This window comes from Protomyctophum bolini (assembly GCF_963924005.1).
Source record: "Protomyctophum bolini genome assembly, chromosome: 10".
Taxonomy (NCBI): domain Eukaryota; kingdom Metazoa; phylum Chordata; class Actinopteri; order Myctophiformes; family Myctophidae; genus Protomyctophum; species Protomyctophum bolini.
Genome location: NC_137871.1, coordinates 20,924,566 through 20,947,361, shown reverse-complemented (window position 1 = coordinate 20,947,361; position 22,796 = coordinate 20,924,566). Strand labels below are relative to the sequence as shown.

The 22,796-nt window shown below is 42.5% G+C and overlaps 1 protein-coding gene across 1 annotated transcript; it reads left to right on the top strand.

Annotated features, from left to right (window-relative positions):
• Positions 1-19,939: 19,939 nt before the first annotated feature.
• Positions 19,940-21,067, top strand: LOC308323078 (NSFL1 cofactor p47-like; the record flags this gene model as incomplete). Its single annotated transcript, XM_080774680.1, has 1 exon — positions 19,940-21,067. One exon carries the CDS (start codon positions 19,940-19,942, stop codon positions 21,065-21,067), a length of 1,128 nt encoding a protein of 375 aa, XP_080630806.1.
• Between the last annotated feature and the right edge of the window lie 1,729 nt (positions 21,068-22,796).

Genomic DNA, 22,796 nt, shown 5'->3' with positions numbered 1-22,796 from the left:
GTAAAATCAATGTTAATTTAACTCTGAGAGTGTACAAATGGAACCAAACAGACAGGTTTTAACACCTCACAAACCATTTTCCTGTTTCAACCCCACGGATTAATAGCCATTGACATTTGAGTGCTCCTCGGTTTGCTCTATTTTGAATGCAAATCACAAGAATAGTAAATTGAACACCGTTCTGTCAACGGCTACACAGCAAGACAACAAACACATCCTACTACAGTACCTGCTCACTCACTCACTCACTCACTCACTCACTCACTCACTCACCGTAAGCCGCTCTCGATGGCAACATCAGCTTAGCGCCTAGAATGTAAAGCCTGGCTCGTTATTGCTGAGCAGAATGGCATGTCATTTGGAAATGTAAACCTTCTTTGCATTCATCAAACACAGATCTATCTACTGTAATACATGGCCGTGCCCATGTGTCACGGTGATTATTTAGATTCTATTCCGGCATCCTATCCTGTTGGCATGCAAGCAAGCTACGTGAGTCAATGTGTGATATAATGGTGTAATGTACTGTAATGGTCCATGTGAGTTATAGTACCTTTTCTTAAGGATGGAGTGCCATTATTGTTTTTTTCATGTGTTTATGAGGTCACAGTACTTCATTAGACCCCTTGGTGTGGTTGGTATGTGACAGTCAAACGTGCCAATGAAAAAACTGTGATATAGTGACATCACAATATCATCCCCTCCCCAAACCCCTCCCCCTTTATCATGCAACAACATCTTCAGATCAGGTGGATCACCACCCATCACCACCCACCAAGAAAACCAGGCATACTTAATGAACTGGTGGGCATGTCCACATAAACACTTTTTTGAAAAACATATTCCTCCTTATATAATGATACCTGATGATCATGTTTTAGGTTGGAAAAAAATCACGGCACTCCATCTTTAACAAATACACCATTTAACACATCCACTGTTTGAAAAGAAATTACTGCACAAGTGCACAAAGGGGCTCAGGTATTAGAGCGGCCGCTTGGGACTCGGACGTTTTCTGGTTCCAACCCCCGGCTCCCCCCATCGGGGGTTTAGTGTCCTTGAGCAAGGCTCCCTCCCGATGACCATGCAGCTCGGTGCCTTGCATGGTTTCCTCTGCGGTCAGTGTGTGAAGAAGTGTTTGAATGTGTAAATGTAATGCACATTATAAAGTGCTTCGGATAAATAACACCATTTATCATTTAAGAAACAAAAAAAAAAATGCACCTGGGTGTTCAAACCCCGGCCACACCAACCAACATCTCTTATTCTGCCCCCTCGTCGCTGCACACCTGATGGAATGCAATACCCTGCCACACACTGGACAGATGTACAGTATGATGAATTGTAACCATTTTTTTACAGACCGGATAAAGGTCAAGAAATTCCATTTGCCTGACACACAGTAGTCAGATAAAACACCACATGTAAGAGATTACACCCATAACCTTGTTATATGAATCCATAGCTCAATAAATACAAAGCTCAGTACATATAGCTCTACAATGTAGAGCTATAAATGTAAAGCAATGTATAGCCTTTTGGGAGCGAAATCTTCATTTATTTTCTCCCCGCCATGTCTCAGGCAATTTCTTCATCAGGGCGCAACAGGGAGCCCATGATGCAACAATATCCTCCATACTGTTCTCTCAGACCAAGAGAGTCTCTCCCCCCTTTCCAATCCATCTTGATCTGTCCTTTCTCTACTCATTTCCATCTCCCTGCTGCCATTCCGCTTCGATAAGCAGTCAATTTTACCCGCAAATGTCCACAAACCTGGGGAAGCATTTGTGAAACAACTGATGTCTCACTCTGCTGTGGTAAACAGCGAGTGGGGGGTATTTATTATTTATGTGTGAGTGATCGAGGACCCGAATTTTAATCCGAATGCCATCGTTCTCTTGCATAGGCCTACATCTCCATCCTTTCTCTCTGATCTCAGATTCCTGTCTCACTCTACACTTAATAACACGAAATACCCGGCCCTAAAGAACTTGCCCCAGTGGGCAAGGCTGAATAGACCCATGTTTTTAATTCGCCAGCTATTGTGGGTGCAATATCGGAGCAATAAAGGGAAGTCTGGAGCTCTCTGGTGGAGCTGTTGCCCCCACGACCTGACTACAGATAAACGGCTGAAGATGGATGGATGGATAGAGCCATATTGCTTCGCCATTGTGCATCCAACCAACCATACACAGAAGAATTGTAAACACATACATGTTGCAAAGTCTCATGGCTGTGGATTTATACTTGCATTCTGTCACACATCGAAAATAGCTGATCTAAAAACTCACTATTTTTGGCATGCAACACCGGTGTGCGCCGATCATGTACAAAATAGTGCTGTTCACCCTCTGTTGCTGCATCAACTTTCGCCTTGATTGGCTTTTTGTTTTTAGATTGGGGTGGGGGATTATGACACTCCACTGTTGCCACTTGCCGTGACAGTGTACCGATATGCATTGCCGGTAAGACACATGCGTGGCTGGTTAAAACTCACCCGTGGCTCCCGGTATGGGCTCAGATCCATGCCAATATTATCTGTGTGTTCGTAAAAGAAAATGCGTAAAAAAACAATCCGTAAAAGAAAAATGCGTAAAAAAACAATCCGTAAAAGAAAAATGCGTAAAAAAACAATCTGTAAAAGAAAAATGCGTAAAAGTTACAGATGCTTTTTTTGGTTCCCCAGTGATATCACTGCCAAAATTCACATGACGGCTGAGAGCCAATCACTTACGAACAGAAAAAAAGACAACCTAAATTACGAATGCTTTTTTTGGTTCCCCAGTGATATCACTGCCAAAAATCACATGACGGCTGAGAGCCAATCACGTGAGGCCTTTTCCTCTACCCAATCAAAAAGCTCCATAAGTCTGCCTGGCAACTGAGGTTGCCATGTTTGTCTGGGGCTACGTTATAAGTATAAGTATAAGTTTATGAGTTACAAGTTTAGCTATATTATATCCATATCTTGTCTTAAAACAACCACTCAATGGCATTATTGACTAATTCATTATTTTATAATGATATATATATGATATATATATATATATATATATATATATATATATATATGATATATGATAGCAGCCTCATCATACTATCATCATCATCACATCATCATATCATATCATATCATATCATATACTATATATATACTATAATTAGTGAATCACTGCCTGCACCAATCGCTCCCACTTTTCACACGGGGGGGCAATATCGCACAACGGGCAAGGGCTAGTATAAAATAGTAATACATAACTTAAAAAAATATATTTAATCTGGGACTGGGCTTTCCTGTCTATAGGTTTAGCTATATATCCATAATATCTTGAATTAAAACAACCAGTCAATTACACAAATTCGTTATTTTAGTAGCCTAAAATAAATAAAATAAATTCAGCTATATATCCAATATCCATATGATATTAAAACAATCGGCAAATAGGCTATATCCTAATTTCTGCACACAGGCATCATTATTTTCGTTCTGACGATTAAGTAAGGCATTGTATAATTACACCACAGGGAGACGCTGTACGTCTTGCTCACTGTCTCATGCACACACCACCCGCACCGCCCCCCCCCCCCCCCCCCCCCCCCCCCTGCCTGAAACAGGATGTGACGTTTATGGGCGTTCCAATCTAGTATGATAAAAATCGCCAAAGAAGAAGAAGTCTTCACCTATCTAGTCAGGAACCATGCTCGCTCGCGGCTAAAGGCCCCCCATAGAGTGGAAAGGCCCCCCATAGAGTGGCTTGGAACAAACAAATTAGGCTACACAAACCGACAGCAGCTGAGGGAGAACGTCACATCCTGTTTCAGGCAGGGGGGGGGGGGGGGGGGGGGGGCGGTGCGGGTGTGTGCATGAGACAGTGAGCAAGACGTACAGCGTCTCCCTGTGGTGAAATTATACAATGCCTTACTTAATCGTCAGAACGAAAATAATGATGCCTGTGTGCAGAAATTAGGATATAGCCTATTTGCCGATTGTTTTAATATCATATGGATATTGGATATATAGCTGAATTTATTTTATTTATTTTAGGCTACTAAAATAACGAATTTGTGTAATTGACTGGTTGTTTTAATTCAAGATATTATGGATATATAGCTAAACCTATAGACAGGAAAGCCCAGTCCCAGATTAAATATATTTTTTTAAGTTATGTATTACTATTTTATACTAGCCCTTGCCCGTTGTGCGATATTGCCCCCCCGTGTGAAAAGTGGGAGCGATTGGTGCAGTCAGTGATTCACTAATTATAGTATATATATATATATATATATATATATATAGTATATGATATGATATGATATGATATGATATGATATGATATGATATGATGATGTGATGATGATGATAGTATGATGAGGCTGCTATCATATATCATATATATATATATATATATATATATATCATATATATATCATTATAAAATAATGAATTAGTCAATAATGCCATTGAGTGGTTGTTTTAAGACAAGATATGGATATAATATAGCTAAACTTGTAACTCATAAACTTATACTTATACTTATAACGTAGCCCCAGACAAACATGGCAACCTCAGTTGCCAGGCAGACTTATGGAGCTTTTTGATTGGGTAGAGGAAAAGGCCTCACGTGATTGGCTCTCAGCCGTCATGTGATTTTTGGCAGTGATATCACTGGGGAACCAAAAAAAGCATTCGTAATTTAGGTTGTCTTTTTTTCTGTTCGTAAGTGATTGGCTCTCAGCCGTCATGTGAATTTTGGCAGTGATATCACTGGGGAACCAAAAAAAGCATCTGTAACTTTTACGCATTTTTCTTTTACAGATTGTTTTTTTACGCATTTTTCTTTTACAGATTGTTTTTTTACGCATTTTTCTTTTACGGATTGTTTTTTTACGCATTTTTCTTTTACGGATTGTTTTTTTACGCATTTTCTTTTACGAACACACAGATAATATTGGCATGGATCTGAGCCCATACTCCCGACATGCGTTGCCAGCTAAAAATCACCTGTGGCTTCTCTGTGAGGTTAGGTTTAGGTTAGGGGTAGTGTGTCGGACTATGCAGAATTAAACACTGCCGCGGTTGGCGGCGATGCCGCGGCTGACACCAGTGCTGGAAAATTCACTCTCTCTCTCTCCTGTAGAGGCTCCTCAACATGCGATCCCACATTGGGTTTGAATGGATGTTGCATTCAGAATATATGGAGTTTTTAGAGAATATCAAAACCCTGTTTGTTGCTCAATGTCTCAATGTCACTGGTGGGTGTCAGTGTCAACTTCTGGCAAGTATACTGTCAGGCCAAAACAGAAGACATACCGATATTAAGGGTTCTGGTGCTTGCCTGTTTTGTTTTGCTGTGTGTTGTTTTTCTAACTGATGTATTTGTCAAGACTGTCACGATAGGCAGGTGAGTAGGACCCAAATGCAGGACAAGAGCAGGAATGTTTGCATTTACTGATTTATTAAGCAAAAACAGTTTAAAAACAGCTTACAAACTCAGGGAATTCCAAAAAGCAATTAACTCTTCCAAAAAGGTACAAAACAGGAAACAGGAATGCAAACCTTGAGAAGAGCAATATCACAAGTCCAATAACACAGAACCTCTCAGAAAGCGCAAAACACAGAGAACCTGGAACTCAGTACAGCTCGGGGACAAGGAAGTAATGATCTGACGGTGTGTTTGTGGAGTGAGTGTTCACAGGTGTGGAATGGGCATGGCACTGTAGGGCTGGAGAGGGGGTGGAAACAGGGGTGTGACAAGGACTGAGAGGGGGAATGGAGAGTGGGAGTGGCTGACATGGAAAACAATGTGGCAAAGACACAAAATTATTTGTTGTTAACTGGGAGTGAAGTGAAACCCCTGACTTTGACAGTTCTCACTTGAATCAGCCTCTGGCTTGTTGAAACCTGTTAATTAATATATTGTATAACTTGAAAAATTACACAGATATATAAGTAAGTAAGACGAACAAAGCTGTTGTGGCAGTCTGACACACACACACACACACACACACACACACACACACACACACACACACACACACACACACACACACACACACACACACACACACACACACACACACACACACACACACACAGAGACCTCTGCATGTTCCAAGTTGCCCTCTGGTGGCGGGCCAGTGGTGTTACAGCGTGACACACAGACAGACAGTTTTGGCCAGCTTCTATAGTTAGTGCTCACTCCGTTCGCAATCAGTGCCGGCGGGGCTTTATTTTCTTCTTTGTAGAAGACAGAGGAAACTTCAGAGGGCACCACATTTCCAATCCATGCCTTCATCTCTTGAGCCAACCGCTCCAATATGTGACTCAAGCCTAATGAATGATGACGTGAGCTCTCATGGCCTTTGTTTGCATAGCATGGATGTTGTCTGATTTTGACTCTGATTTTGTTCACTGCGGTTCCCCTACCGTTTTTTGCAGTAGCTGGGAATTTTCATCTGTAGTATTTGGCATCTATATTTTTTTAAAGCCATGTATGTTTGTTATTATTATAGCCTATTCAGGACGGGAACCCCTTTTGGTGTTTTTAAGCATTATGTTATACTTTTGCTATCATAGCGCAGCACCGAGTGCCGCGATACGAGCTTGTAGATCTGATTGTAGATTCTTTCAGAGCAAATGTTTTTAACTCAAATCTTTGCTTCTGGGGGGTCCCTGGAACAACATTTATTCAGATGGGGGTTGGCCGCCAAATACTTAAGATAATTCTGGGGGTCCTTACCTTGACATTAAATAGTTTGAACACCACTGACATAGAAACATGTCATGATTTAGAAGACATTTTGTAGAATCTTGTCTTAATCCTAAATGGGTTAGGGCCGAGAAGCTATGCTGCTGATCCCTCTTGCAATTCAGATTTTTTTATCTTGTTTCTTACCATCATCAAATCTGCCTTCCCATGCATGAAAACAGGCACACGGGTCCAGTCGTATGCCAAACCTTATTTGTATTGTGGGCCAATAATAGGCATTGGGCAAATAATGGTGGCATACAGCAACAGTCCAACGTTTGAAACTCCATAACAAGAGCAAGAATTATAGTGTTTTTTTCTTGGTGGGATTTTTTTGTTTTTTTATCCATCCAAGCATTTGTTGTTTTCAGGAAAGGTAGGCCTATAGAGAATAGGCACGAAACAAATAAGTTTGTATATAGTCAAATAGATTCATTCAGATATTGCAAATATAGTATGTATACATACAGTGCATACTGTAGGCTACATACATGATGAGTGTACTGTTGAAGGCGGGCAGCATGCATGTCATCAGTGAGGCAAGTGGCGATTATTGAAACATTTCACTGGCTAAAGACAATTTACAATGTAGGCATTTTGCAGACGCTCTTAATCCAGAGCGATTTACATTAAGCAATAACAAAAACATGGCAATACATAAAATCACACCTGTGTGAAGTGAGTGGTGCAACTCCGTGTGGGGGTCCCCGGGGGGTCCCGGGAAGTTCCAGACCCACAGGACTACGGCCAGGGTGCCGCCCGGTTCCGGCGAGCGGCCCCACGTCCAAAGCGGTAGAGAAATGAGAGTTACCATGTGGGGGTCCCTCTACTGTACCCTCTAGTCTATTGTATTGTACTGTACTGGCACACCCAGGACTGCGCATTGTCACCTATCCTGTTTGTGATTTTCATGGACGGTATCTCGATGCGAAGTCGTGGTGGAGAGGGTATTCGGCTTGGTGAGCTAAGGGTTGTATCACTGTTTTTTGCATATGATGTGGTCCTGATGGCACCATCGGTCCGCCGTCCAAAACCTTCAGCTCTTACTGGACTGGTTCGCAGCCGAGTGTACGGCGGCTGGGATGAGGATCAGTGTCTCCAAATCTGAGTCCATGGTTCTCAGCAGGAAACCGGTGGATTGTAGGGAATGAGGCATTACCCCAGGTGAAGGAGTTCAAGTATCTGGAGGTCTTGTTCAGGGGAGGAAGGAGAAGGAGATCAGCCTGGGAATCGGAGCGGCAGGGGCGGTATTGCAGTCGCTGTACCGCACTGTTGTGACGAAAAGATAGTTGAGCCAGAAGGCAAAGCTCTCTGTCTACTGAGCAATCTTCGTTCCTACTCTCACCTATGGTCATGAAGTGTGGGTCATGACCGAAAGAGTAAGGTCGCGAATACAAGCTGCCGACATGAGTTTTCTTCGACGGGTGGCTGGCATCTCCCTTAGAGATAGGGTGAGAAGTTCAGTCACACGAGAGAGACTCGGATTAGAGTCGTTGCTTCTTCGCCTGGAAAGGAGCCAGTTTATGTGATTCGGGCATCTCGTTAGGATACTCTCGGGAGGTCCTCGAGGCACGTCCCACTGGGAGGAGACCCCCGGGACAGATCAAGGAAGGAAATACATCGACTCACTGGCCTTGCATGTCTCGGGATCCCCCAGGAGGAAGTCACAAATGTTGCTCTGGAGAGGGAAGTCTGGAATAATCTGGTGGAGCTGTTGCCCCTGCATCCCGACTACGGATAAGCGGTTGAAGATGGATGGATGGATTTTAGTTTCTAAAGCCAGTCATTCACATACAGGGACTGTGTGGAAAATGCTGAACATAAGACACAAGCGAAAACGGGAGTGGCGTTTCCAGCCGCTCAGCTTAGAGTCAGTGCAGATGACAGCTCCGCAGGTGGCTGTCTTAATGATTTAGGCTGTGACATTCTGTAGTGTAATCTAACCCTTTTCCCCATTGTGGAAGAAGCAGAAATTACCATTAACTACTGTGTCTACCTGTTTTTTTTTGTCCTACACAATCATTACATTTCCATTGACAATGAATGGACAATTTTACAGTACGTCATAGTGTAAACACAAACATTGCGTAACACAAGCATTTATACTGTATGTTGTGTGTGTGTGTGTGTGTGTGTATATATATATAGGAGGATTTCAACTCTCAACTGTCAGTAGTTGGTGATGATGATGTACGATGATAAGAGCGCCCCTCACTTCACACAGCTTTGGAAACTCCTTATAATATAAGGAGTTTCCAAAGCTGTGTGAAGTGAGGGGCCATAACCATATTATGGTTATGGCTGAGTCATGGTGACATATGAGCGTGATGTCCGAGGTCTGCTGGATGGCCCTTAAACCAATTCAATCATATGATGTGTGCTGTACCTTTCATTGTGTCTTTTCCTCTTGTCTTGTTACTTTAATTTTAGTAGTTTAAAGTATGCATATCTTTAGTTTTGTCTCCCTTTTGTTGTTGCCAGCTCTGTATTTTCGACTAGGTTCACAGGGAGTTCTCCCTGTGAAGTCACAGACTTAAGAGTATGCAAGTCTCTTCAGAAGCCAGGAAACCAACATTTGAATAAAACATGACACAAAAAGTATAGCAGAAAAACTTAATTTTTTGTCTTCTTTTTTTTTGTTGCAAAAAAAATATTTTTTGTCATCTCACCCACACCTCCCAGGGAGACTTATTATTAATTAATATATTTTCTGCTATCACCTCTACCGCCAGTAGTTGCCGGGTCCCATTGACAAATAATGCACTTCCGGAAAATTCGTCTGGCTGTCGCCCGCTGTTAAAACGTACTGTCAAACACAGCATGGTTTAATCCCAGCATGCCTGCCAGTGCCATCATTAAAACAGATAGATTTATCCATTTGTCAGATGCTTGGCAGGGACAGGCTTTAGTTTAGACATAGGCCTACTATTGGTCCGACTGTATTAGACCGACAACCTACCTCAAACCCTAACCTACTGTAACCCTAACCACAAGCACGGGAGCATCTAGCGCATGTTCGACCGCATGTCCGACCGTTGTTTCTGCATGTCTGTCCGTTGGTGTGTCTAATCTTTGTGTGCATCCCATCGGAAATGGAATCAATGCTCCCGTGTTGATGGCAACGGTTGAAGTCGAGCAGTTACTGCGGCCTATACTGTAGGCCGACACAGATTAATTTCTGGAATTTATAGATGGATAATGGAAGTCAATGGGGCTCTGATCGGGCAGAAACCTTGCCAAAACTGGAGTAATGCGTCACAGATGTCATAGATGACTGACGTCACAGGCTGCATGGCCACATGAAGTTTGAGAATCACATTGGAGCCACACCGGTGTTCCCATATCCCAAGATTCAATTTCTGTTTTGCCGTGTGCAACAATGACACTTCGAAAATGAAAATCTTTTCACCATGGCATATTTGCACACGACTGCATACCTTTTATCATGCTGACAGCACCTACCTTTGCGAATCAACACGCGCAGGCAAGCACATCCAATTTAGGAACAATTGGCATTCATTATGTCGTACACCTGGGGCATGCACAAGTGACTTGTTTTTTGAATCCCACATTGTGCTTGACGAGTCTCAAGATCTTAAGAAGAATTTAAGAAAAGGTTTGTTAATCAGGCCTTTGTTTATTTTTAAAGACACTCATTATGGTTTATTTCTAGAGGGAAAAGTCCATATAAATGCATTACACTGAAATGCATTACACTGAAACAGTTATGCTTTTGAATTGTGAACCCAGTATATAAATTATTATTGACAGTGAGGATACTGAGACTGTGTGCCTTTGAATCAGACTTTAGATTATTAAGGGCCTGTATTAGTAATGATGGGATACTTCCAAGAGTTGGACAAATGTGACTCTTTTTGATACAGAGACAGTCATGGCGGCGCAAGACACGAGAAAAACAGATTTTTTATGTTTTTTATTCAAAATGAGTTAATAGCACAGTCAGACTCTTCACATACTAACATACTATGTCTGAAATAAATGTCAGATCTTAAATCGACATGTAAATAGTATGAAATACATGCTTAAACATGTAGCTAGGTGTAATGTTATAGTCCACAGAAGTGAACCTTTCAAGCCTGTTTTTTTCAACTTGCTGTTTTCGTCCAACAGAAAAGTTCATATTATTGCGAACGCAGTGAGCACTTACTATGAGACCTAGCAGATCATGTCTGTGCGTGCGTGTGTCCCCCCTTTGTGCCCATATATGGAGCTACGTCCAAATATGGAGTGTTGCATCAACAAATCACTCAGCTCCATATATGGGCACAAAGGGCACAGACACTTTGTGCCCATATATGGAGCTACGTCCAAATATGGAGTGTGTTGCATCAACAAATCACTCAGCTCCATATATGGGCACAAAGGGCACAGACACTTTGTTATTGCAATTTACGATCTGCGTTTGCTTCCCGCGTTCGCGCGTCTTACTCGTTTAAAAGCTGTGAAGTGCCAGCCCTTCCCCAGTACCTTTGGGGGTGCTCTATTGAGATTCCGTATACACACTGTCAGCCTAGAAGGAGCACTAGTACAAGGGCTAATCTATAACCAGCTGTGCAGCGATGCACTGGGCATTACTTTGGTTCCCCCGAGCCAAGTTTAATTAAAAAGATCAATCTGGGGCTCTGCAGAGTTTTGGCTAATTCAAGCTGTGCCCTCATCCCACATTAATGGCTATGATGAATATTTCACACTGAATTGTGAGGCCTGTTATGACATTTGGGTGGGGCACAGGTGCTGGAAAAGAAAATGAACTGGTTCAAGATGCAATATTTAAATTGCTTGTATAAAAGAAAACGTATCGCCCCTTAAGGTTATATTCAGTATAATCCATTATTCAGTAGCTCTGAAGAGCCCCAGTAAACAGAGGATCGACAGTTCTAGGTTCATGTAAGTGAACTGTCGATCCACTGTTTACTGGGGCTCTTCAGTATACGGAACCCTGTTCATGGTGAGAAAAATAATTTATCTCGACCGGTCAAGATAATATCTCGACCGGTCAAGATATTATCTCGACCGGTCAAGATATTATCTTATTTCTCAAATGTCAGCTAGCTTCTGTTGTTTGTAGCTAGAAAGGTAGTGTCATGGCCCTGAGTGGCACGGATGGGGGCTAATCATGCATAATAGATATTATTTGTCATGGCAGCCACATTGACAATATTATCAATGATAATAATTAAGTTTCCATTCCACCATTCCACCATTGTGCCTCTGTGAATCGAGTCAAACGCCTTTTTGAAGTCGATGAAGCAGAGTACAGCAGTCAAGTTATCCTTCTTCACCTCCTCAATCATTCTCCTCAGTGCCAAGATCTGTGCTACGGTAGTTCTCCTCTCTCTGAAGCCATTTTGGTTCTCTCTCAGGAGAGGGTCGATGGCATGCCGTATCCTGTTTAGTATCATTCTGTTGTAAATCTTTGCAGTGATACAAGTCAGGCTGATGCCTCGGTAGTTGTCTGGCTTTGAGAGGTCCCCAGCTTTAGGCACTGGAATGATGTTGGACAGAGACCATATTTCAGGCTGTTTGTTGTTCATTAGTGACAGGTTGCAAAACTCCAGGGTGATGTCATCAAGGTCACAGTTCTTTAGGACCTCTGGGGGTATGCCATCTGGCCCAGCACTCTTGCCCTCCCTCACTGTGGATTTCGCCACAGTAGGTGGTACAGTCAGACATTAAGGCTAAAAGGATAACACAAAAAAGTCCTGGGGGCTTGTTTCCATTGTTTCCATTCTGGTCAGCCTGACTATGTTTGGGAGAATCATACCGGTAAACTAAAAGTAGCTTTAAGTGGTTGAAACTTTTTTCGATGTGTGCTCCATCATTGAGTTGTATTCTGTGAGAAGAGATAGTGGTTTTGTATGCCAATGCATTGAAAGGGACATAAAATCGGCCATAGCCACTTGCCCAAATGTGCTGACTATGGTTGTTTTTAGCCCAAGGAGTGTTTTTTTTTGCAATGGATGCAATGGAATGGATTCAGCATCATGAAAACCGCCTAGTTTGACATGTCACACATGCTACTTAAATCATGATGAACTTTTGATTAATTTTGTCCTCAAAATTGTCAAATCGATTAGTAAAACCCACTGGGGGGAAACAACGGCAAAAGATGGACTGACCAAGTTTTGTTAATTTTATAGTGGATTTATACTGCATGCCAGGAAGACACATCACCATTGTCTGTCAGCGGTGGCTCAGGGGTAGAATGGCTGGATGGTAATCGCAAGGTTGCCAGTTCGAACCCGGGCTCCTCCAGAGTTGGAGTGTCCTTGAACAAGACACTGCTTGCTCGTGATGTGCTGGTTGAAAACCTTGCATGGTTTTCGCAGCCATCAGTGTATGAAAGTGTGTGTGAATGGGTGAATGTAATGCACAAGCTATGTAAAGCGCCTTGGATAAAGGCACTATATAAATGCACCATTTACCATTTTCTGGTAGTATGGAGGGTGCACCATCCCGTGCAACTCATTAACGGCCCCTGAGGTTTTCTTATAGACCACCCCACGACGCACATTATTTGACTTGTGAAGAAAGGTGAAATCGTGGCATGCCTCCTAATGAGAGAGGACCAACGGCAGAGCAAGCGCCTGTCTGGCACTTTTTTCCGTCTCTGCCATCTCTTACTCTGTCGCCAGCGCCTCCCCGGGGACAGGGATGAGGTTTGGAATGAGTGAAGTGCAAAGAGAGAGGAAAGAAAACGTGCCCCAGGAGCTGAAGACATGTAGAGGACGTGTCATTGCTATGGGAGACATGGCAGAAAGGGAGAGCTAGGGCTGCTAATGAGGGACGATGACGAGCAGAACTTCACTGTAACAGCATCTCTGTCTGACTCTGAGGTCAGTGTTAGCCATGTATGCAAACACTGAGGGCAAACCCTGAATCCATTTGGGTGTGGTGGCTGCACTACAAAAACCCAAAGCTTGGGTTAATGATCTACAATTTCTACATTTATCTACAGTAGGGTAGGCTATAGTCACTGCTATGTATTCACATTTAACATAAAGTGCATTAGACACTGTCGTCCCTTTTCTACCATTATGAAGATCCCTGATTTGGTTTCAATACGACCTCATTATACTGACGTAATAGAGCGTCGCAGTCCCGCCCCCTACCAGGGCCCAGGAAATTATTCCCTGTTCATTTTCCTCATAGACATTTCAAAAAGTATTTATTTAAAGACCTTTTAAGCGTTCAAAGCCAACTCGAGTTGTGAGAAATCATGACAACAAACACAATGTTTCGGGGCCGAACAAATAATTTGAAAGAAGAAGAAAACGGCAGGTTACAACACTTTTTTTCTTGTTTTTCTTCTTTGTAATTATTTGTTTGGTCCAAAATATTGTGTTTATTGTCATGATTTGTCACGACTCGAAATGGCTTTGTTCGCTTAAAAGATTTTTAAATAAATACTTTTTGAAATGTCTATGGGAAAAATGCATTGGGAATTATTTCCTGGGCCTGGCGTCATGAAAGGGGGCGGGACTGCGACGCTCTATAGAGTAGCTTCTAAGTACTGTAGTGGGCATTGTATTCTGACTATGGGTTGAATGAATGAATGAAACCTGTATGAACAGTTTGTAGAATAAGCACAAGAAAGAACAGTTCATTGTCAATGGCATTTAATGTTTGTGTTGCCACACATTTACGTCACATTTGGTGGTCATTTTACCTAATTTCTCCTTTCATTGTCAATGGCAAATATTGAGACGTGTGGGGACAAAATTTAGGACATATTTGAGGCACATATGACCTAATTTCTCCTTTCTTTGAACTGAATTGAACTGAATTCATGTGATTGGTTAGCCGATTTGCTCGTCTACATGACGTAGATTTTCCCTTCATTGATTTGTCAATGGCATTTAATGTTTGTGTTGCCACAAATTTACGTCATGAATTTTTTGACATAATTTCATTGTCAATGGCAAATATTGAGACGTGTGGGGACAAAAGCTGTATATAGGAGCCCCTCAAAAATAGATATTAAGCCGATATGCTCAGACACTATGACGCAAAATTCTCAATTCATTGTCAATGGGAATTTAATGTTTGTGTAAGACGAACATCTACACTAATAGCTGAATATAAAGCTCTAAGGCTTGTTTCCCATTTTCAGTTGATCATAACATTTAATGACGATGAATGAAATATTCAGTAGGCTACTTGTAAGTGTGCCGAGCGGCCAAGGCGATAAATGAGTGGAGACTAGTGTACGAACACACACACACACACAGACCCAGAGTCCAGCTACCATCTCTCACACGGTTCTCTGTGTCGTCCTTCTCTCTCCCTCTCTTCTCCACTCCACTCTCCCCCTCACCAGAGAGATAACTCCAACGTTCCCTGTCTATAGCCAAAATATGTGTTTACCAGACTATCTGTAGCCTAACTAAAGGGCTAGTACATGACACCATATCACGCTGCTTAGTTGCACCAGATTACACAATGCTGCATGGGTTAGGGTTGTTGGTCATATTCCCAGACATTCTTGTTCTTAATAAAGTCCAGATGTTGACTTGGACTATACAGGCTCTCTCACAGATAGAAATATGAATTTGTTTATGATTATCAATACATCTCTTGAACACCAAGCTTGCATACTTATGTCCAGTTATGGTCAAAACCTTGACAACTAGTGCCCATGGGCCACCTTAAATAAGGCTATTTTCCCCCCCATTTTTTTTTTCTTGTCTTCTTTGACAGTCTTCAGTGCAACCTGTCATCACTCGGGTTAGAGACAACTGACTTATTTTTATAGGGTGGGTACCCATTACGTGGTTATAGCCCATACCATTCCCCAGGTAACAATAAACATATTCCCCACTCCTAGAATTACCATTTTACCTACTACAAGTTTGTATATGCACCCTCAATACATATTCACAGTTAGAATTTAGCCTAGAAATACACACCCCATACATGATTAAATTCATTATAGTCCACACCAATCTCCCCTTCTATCCATTTCCCACTTGTGTCACCCTCCCGGAACTATAAAAGGGGTGCCTTGTGCCTATACCCAGAGGGAACTCATTTGCCCGAACACCACCCTCAAAATGAGTAGGGGCAAGGTTAGTTGTAAGAGTAAGGCCAGTAGTAGCCAGTACGTTGGCAGTAGCCAAGCCTGACCCGTTTGTTTTGGAGCATTGCTTTTAGGGCCTTTGAGGTGCTGCACTGAAAATGGTACCATGAGGTGCATGCAACATCAAAGAAACCTTGAATGAGTGCTCCTGTAAGTATTCTTACTGACCAGTGAGGAGATTGTTTACAAAATTATTGTTCTTTGGTTGACTTTTTTTTTATTACGTCAGTTGCCAATTTATAACAGGAAAGATTTGCCTCTATACCCAGGTAGGTAATTTGATCTATTCTTGCGATAACATTGTCACCCACAACATTACACCCACAGCCGTCTGCTTTGCTGAGATTACTATATTTGACCCAAAGAAATTCAGAGATTAAGTTTTTCCCAAGTGTAATAATGGGTATTGCGGGCAAGCATTCCCAATTTGTATATCCCTGAGTTGGACGGCTCTTAATATTTATAGTTATTTTTAAATAACATGTCATAATGAAATATGGCCTTCTAAGTTCTCTCTATACTCAGCTTGACAGTTCTGGTTGCCCTATATAGGCAGATGACATGGTAAAATCCATATACAGTACACGTACTCACACACACACGCACGCACACACACACACACACGCACACGCACACGCACACACACATATACTATAATAATGTTTGCACAACAGCATCCGCTCTATCAGTCCTGCATCCCATGTGGCAGTGGTTCCACTCGGATGCATACATATTATATTACCTCTGACATAGAGATGAGAAAATCCATTAAAACGTGTTATGTCAGGGGAAATGATAAAGGCATGGGATTAGAGGGCAGGGTCGGGAATGTATCTCTCTCTCTCTTGTCTCCTTGTCTTTTTGTCTCTCTCTCGTCTGTCTCATGTCTCTATTCAACCCGGTGACGGCGTTCTTTCCTCCCTCCCTCAGGCAATTATTTTCAGTTCAGATTGAGGCCATGCAAAGCACCGGATAGACAGAACCTATGCTACTATGTTTAGATGAATACTGAATTCCATCAGCTCCCCTTTTGTACATTATTGAAAATTCAGTGAATTTTAGAACAAATGTTTTTGCTGCATACGGTGTACTGCAAACATTGCTCTGTTCTCCCCCTAAAGACAGCATGGCCAGCAATACCAGTAGCAACACTCACTTATGACTATGAGCAATGTTTTCCTGTGCTACTGGATGTCTTTAAAATGAACAATGTCTTAAAACATTATACTTGCCCTCTATAACTAAACACCTCAAATATTGTATTCATCTTAGAAATAGTCTGTTTTTCACTCAATAGGTAAAACTCCTGTCGCTTTGAAGTTGATGATCAATGACCATATGCCCATGTGTGGTCCAGGCCTGGAATGTTGTTGGGATCCATAATCATGCCATGCACATGGACAAATTACATCATCAACTTGCGACAGGAGTTTTCCCTATTGAGTGAAAGAATAACCATTTCTAAGATAAATAATCTGCTAGCCCCCCCTATGTCCAGCTTTGTGTGTCCACAAACTTTGTCCTACACAAACAAAAATTCCCATTGACAATGAATGGAGAATTTTACGTCATAGTGTCTGAGCAAATAGACATAGGGCTCCATCTTGCGCCACCCTTATCCCTGAACTAATTTGCCATTTTTTACTATTTAAAAAAACCTTTTAAAATAGTTCAACTAGCCGATATACATCTAGACATTGTGAGCTTGTAGATCGGCTTTTTGAACTATTTTAAAAGGTTTTTTAAAATAGTAAAAAATGGCAAATTAGTTTAGGGATAAGGGATATAAGCAAGATGTAGCCCATAGTGTCTATTTTACGTCATGATGGTGTACAAAGATAAGAGTGCCCCTCACTTCACACGGGTGTGATTTTTTATTTCAAATTTTAGTTATAGAGGGCAAGTATAAGTATAAAGGCATATATGTCTTATTAGTTAGGGATCCTTTTAAGAAAGGTCATAATGCGCAAATTCGATTCTCCCCAGGAGTAAACACAAAGTAACCTGACTTGTTGTTACTGCATATAACACCACAAAATATAGGCATGGAGAGGATTTAGGAGTTAACCGCCTTTGCTCTAAGCCATGGCTGAGGTTAACCTGCTTTGTGACAACCGGAGGCCTTCACATTGCGGTAAAGACAGCAGACTGTTTGCACTGTCAGGCTCTGGAATGCATCGCTTTTTGAATTGGATTTTACTTTCTGCTCGAGCTACTGAACTCCATCCTCCCAGACGTCACTGAGAACAGGTGATGAAGTCTCTTTGAAGTGATGGAAGTAGTTGAAAGGGAAATTACACAGACTGGTACTACTGCATTCGGTGATGGGTTATCATCAATCATGCAACTCAGTTCCAATTCCAACTGCTGGGCTACTCGGACATTATAGTTTGATATTTTGGCATTTTGCCAGTTAGACTGAGATATTTCCTTGCTGCCAGTCAGTTCTTTCATCATATCCCATATATTTATTCGCAAGCCCTTACTTTGTCTGTCACCCTCACTGAATTTGAAATATTTGGTGTCATAATAATTATGTAACATTATGTAGCCTATTCGTGTTTTTGGCCTTTGGGTGATGTTCAGTGGCTTGTGCAAAGCTTTAATTATTACTTTACTACAAGTGACTAATGTTAATCATCAATCAAATAAATGCCTGTTGTGCCATTAGTGTCATTACGTATACTTGTTTTCATTTGAATGCAACTCACAAACTAAGCAGATACCATGAAAGTATCGATTGTATCACAGTCCATTTCCAAATATTAGCCTCTCACTAACATCTTAATGAGCTTCATATTGTTTTAATGGGTGATTATAGTTTCTGGCAACATTGTGTGATTATTCTTGTGCGACAAATGACAATGCCTCCTTTATTTCAACATTTGATATGAATTCTGTGACTGTGAGTGCATGTGTGGGTGGGCATGTGTGCGTGTGCAGCGTCTGTTCAAAGCCAGATGGAACACCTACGCTAGTGATAAGTAGGCTATGACAAACTTATTTAATCTAGAACTTTAGATACAGGAGAGAAGACAGGAGAGCACACATAATTCAAACGGTAACTAATAATATCTCTTGTTTCCTTACTGCTCATAAGTCATAATACTTTGAGAGTGCTAAACAACTCACCACCAGGCCCATGAAAGAAAACATTAACAATGTTAATTTAGTTAAAAATCCACCTGGAGTTCATGGATTAATTACTGTTTGTTATTATTTATGTATGAATGCAGAGCCAGCCTGTCACTCTGTTAGTGACACATTGTCACAGCCAACCCATCAAGTCTGATAAAAAGCAGAAACATAATTGTAGGTTTTGATGGATGTAACCTTTAACTCTGACATTCAACCAACTCACTGATGGCTTTAGAAAAGGTCACAAGCAAAAAAATCAAACACTCAAAACATATTGTACGTTAATTATAGTGAATTTGAAAACCAGCCACTTCAGATTAATTACTCTATATATTATATAACACCATGGCATCTCTGACGTCATGATTATGACAGGGTTTAGGACCCTGATGCCGATCTCCAACCTTGCTTTCCTTAGCAAGACGCTGGAAAGAGAAGTTGCTGCACAGCTTGTGCTTGTGTGTCAGCACATGTTCAACCACAAACTCTTTGATAAACCCTGCTTATGTTGATGGAAAATATTCTTGGAAACCTATTCTAAAATTCACTGGCCTCCTCAAGTTCATTGGCAGAACTGGGAGTTGGCAAGTTATGCACAGTGAGGTAGGTTAACTTTATAGTTTTCTTGCCTACACACAACAGGCTGCAGCACCGCAGGCTACGTGCAGTGGTAGGGAGAGAGCGTGGCAACTGTCTGAGATGGACACACCGACAGACTCTTGCATGGCATAGATATTGAGTTGAGTTTGAGTTGTTGCCCAGAATTGCATGGACGGACTCGCCACAATACTCGGAGGCACAACGTACTCAAAATTCCTCAAATATGGAGATGACTGACACGTCATGTTAATGATGTCACAGATGACAGATGTATTATATAGATGCCTGATGGCTTCCATGTGTCTGTGCATATTTCACCCACGAAACGCTCGGTTCTAGAGAATACAACAAAATGGCCAACCAAGAGGAGTTGCTGAGATCGTTCGTTTCTGTAACCGATGTTGACGAAGAAAGGGCCAGGTTCTTCTTGGAGTCTTCCGCATGGAATTTGGAGGAAGCACTGACTACTTTCTTGGATGATGCCGGTGAAGATGCCATGGTGACACATCCTCGGCAAGAGAGAGTATCCTCCGTGTCCCAGCCCACAAGTCCCAGCGTTAGGCCCAGAGTGATGACCTTTGGAGATCTTGCGAGATCTTCGGCTGACCCGCATCAGACGGAGGAGAGTGATGGTGAGGAAGGCCAACGTTTCTTTGCAGGAGGGTCAGAGCACAGCGGGCAGCAGATTATCGGACCTCCTAAGAAGAACTCTGATGAAATGGTGAGAGACCTGTACAAGGGTTTCAAGGAACAAGGGGCTGTGCCTCGGGCAGTACCCAGCAGAGCCCCGGTGGCTTTTGTTGGTGGAGGCCACAGGCTCGGAGCCAGCCCCGAGGAGCATTCTGCCCGCGTGGCTGAAGAGAGGCAATCCTCCAACCGGCCGATGCAGCATGTGCACGTGGTGCTGCACATGTGGAGGACGGGATTCTCCGTGGACAAAGGCGAGCTCAGGCGCTACGACGATCCCATGAACACCAGATTCCTCGAGGACATCCGCACCGGGAGCGTTCCTCTGGAGCTAGCGAGGCGCGCTCTAGGGGGCCAGGTCCACCTGGACATCGAGGACCACAGGCACGAGGACTACGTCAAACCCAAGGTGGACTTCAAGGCCTTTGGCGGTGAAGGGCAGCTGTTGGGAAGCGCCGCCGCCCCAGAGCTGTTTTCAGACCTGCCGGAAGCCCATCGAGACGATCAGGCCGCCAACGAGGCCAAAGCAAGTGCATCCGTGACCCTCGACCCGTCCCAGCCCGTCACGAATATTCAAATCCGATTGGCTGACGGTGGCAGGCTGGTGCAGAAGTTCAACCATTCCCACAGGGTGTCGGACGCGCGCCAGTTCGTAATGGACGCGCGGCCTGCCATGGCCAGCCGAGAGTTCGTCCTCATGACAACCTTCCCCAACAAGGTGCTGACAGACGAGAGCCTTACGCTGCAGGACGCCGACCTCCTCAACGCTGTCATCATCCAGAAGCTACAGTAAAGGTAAAGAGTCCTACGCTCATTCCCTCTCCACCGCCTGCTCTGATACAATAGGCATGGCCCCTTGAGAGGAAAAACCTGCTGACTTAACGTATTTATTGAATCTCCGCCAGGTCGAACCCCAGGGGGGGCAAGATGATGTTATAGCCCCAGTGTTTTTCTCACAAACCACAGGTCTGGTCAGCAGCTACTCTGCCAGTAGGTCGCGGAACATACCAATCAAGATTGTCCTAAATATGGAGTTCCACACAGATGTCGTCAATATTAAGTCATCAATTTGAGATTATCTGGCGGAGACATGGGCTCCACCGTGCGCACCTTTAAGCTGCGTTCAGACTTGGATGGTTAGAGCGGCGCGATTACATACAAAGTCAATGCAGAGACAATAGTTGTGCGAACGGCAGTAGCGTGACCTGGCGCAACACAAACGGGACGAACCAAGGCCAATATACATATTCAAATCTGAACGTACCTTTACAGTTCTTTTTTGTGGGGCGCTAGCTTTTCAGAACTGACATCATGTGGAAGCCAGGTCTATGGACTTTCATGCCCGCCAAAAAAACAATGGTGACGTCATATATCGACTTTTTAGCAGTGAGGTCATGTGGCAGCCACAGCCACAAAATCACATGTTTTTTTTTGTATCAATGCGTAACATTCTGAATATCTCTCCTTCCTACTCATCATCAAATTATACTTGTGTATTAAAAAGTGCTTATAAAAAATAATATTTCATGTTAACGACGTTACAATGAACATAGCATTTTGAATGTGTTGGGATTCAGGTGTTGGGCTTCACGACGGGCCATAGGGTTTACCAGAAGGAAATTCACCCCACAGTTTTTCTGGGGGCGCTAGCTAGGAATGTAAAAGATATATTGTAAAATGTATTGAGACCGGTGAGAATTACACTGTGATTAAATCTCAATTTGAATCATGATGCAGACAGCAAAGGGCTCGTAAAAATCTAATTCTGGCCAATCACAATTTTCATCCTCACTTTTCCGTTTTCACCTTTCTGCCCTCACTTTTAGCTTCTATATGTACATGGCTCAGTACTTCCTCAGCCATTCAAATCATTGCTATGGGGTGATAAGCTAATCACAAGCCAATGTTTGTGTTCACACAAACCTGGAAAGCTGAGCATAGGAGGGCCCCTCAAAAAAGAAGAAAATACATTTAGCAGGAAGAATTGATAAGAAAAAAGTCACACCTGTGTGAAGTGAGGGGCACTCTTATCATCGTACATCATCATGACGTATCATGACATGTATACATTTTCCATTTATTGTCAATGGGAATTTAATGTTTGTGTAAGACGAAAATCTATACTAATAGCTGAATATAGAGTGCCGAAGTCCTGTCACCCGCTCATCCCCTGTTTCTGCCTGGTTCACGGAAGTAACTTCTCTGTGGAGAATAACTTGGGTCATCTTAAAATCGTTTCATATAAGCATTGTGGTCCAAAAAGAAACAAGCTGTCTCTGCGATACACACATTACACATACATTTTAACTAATTCAGCGGCAGTAACAATATTGTTTTCTCTCAGTCAGTTGATTCTTCATATCCATATGAGTGAAATGGCCTGGATGACATGTTTATTTTTCAAACGCAGTTCTTATATGAGGCGATCTAAAATCCCCCTATTGGGATTACAATGCAAATAAAAAGTAGGCTACATGAACCCGTGGATATCTACCGATATTGACGTCAGACTTCGGTGCTCT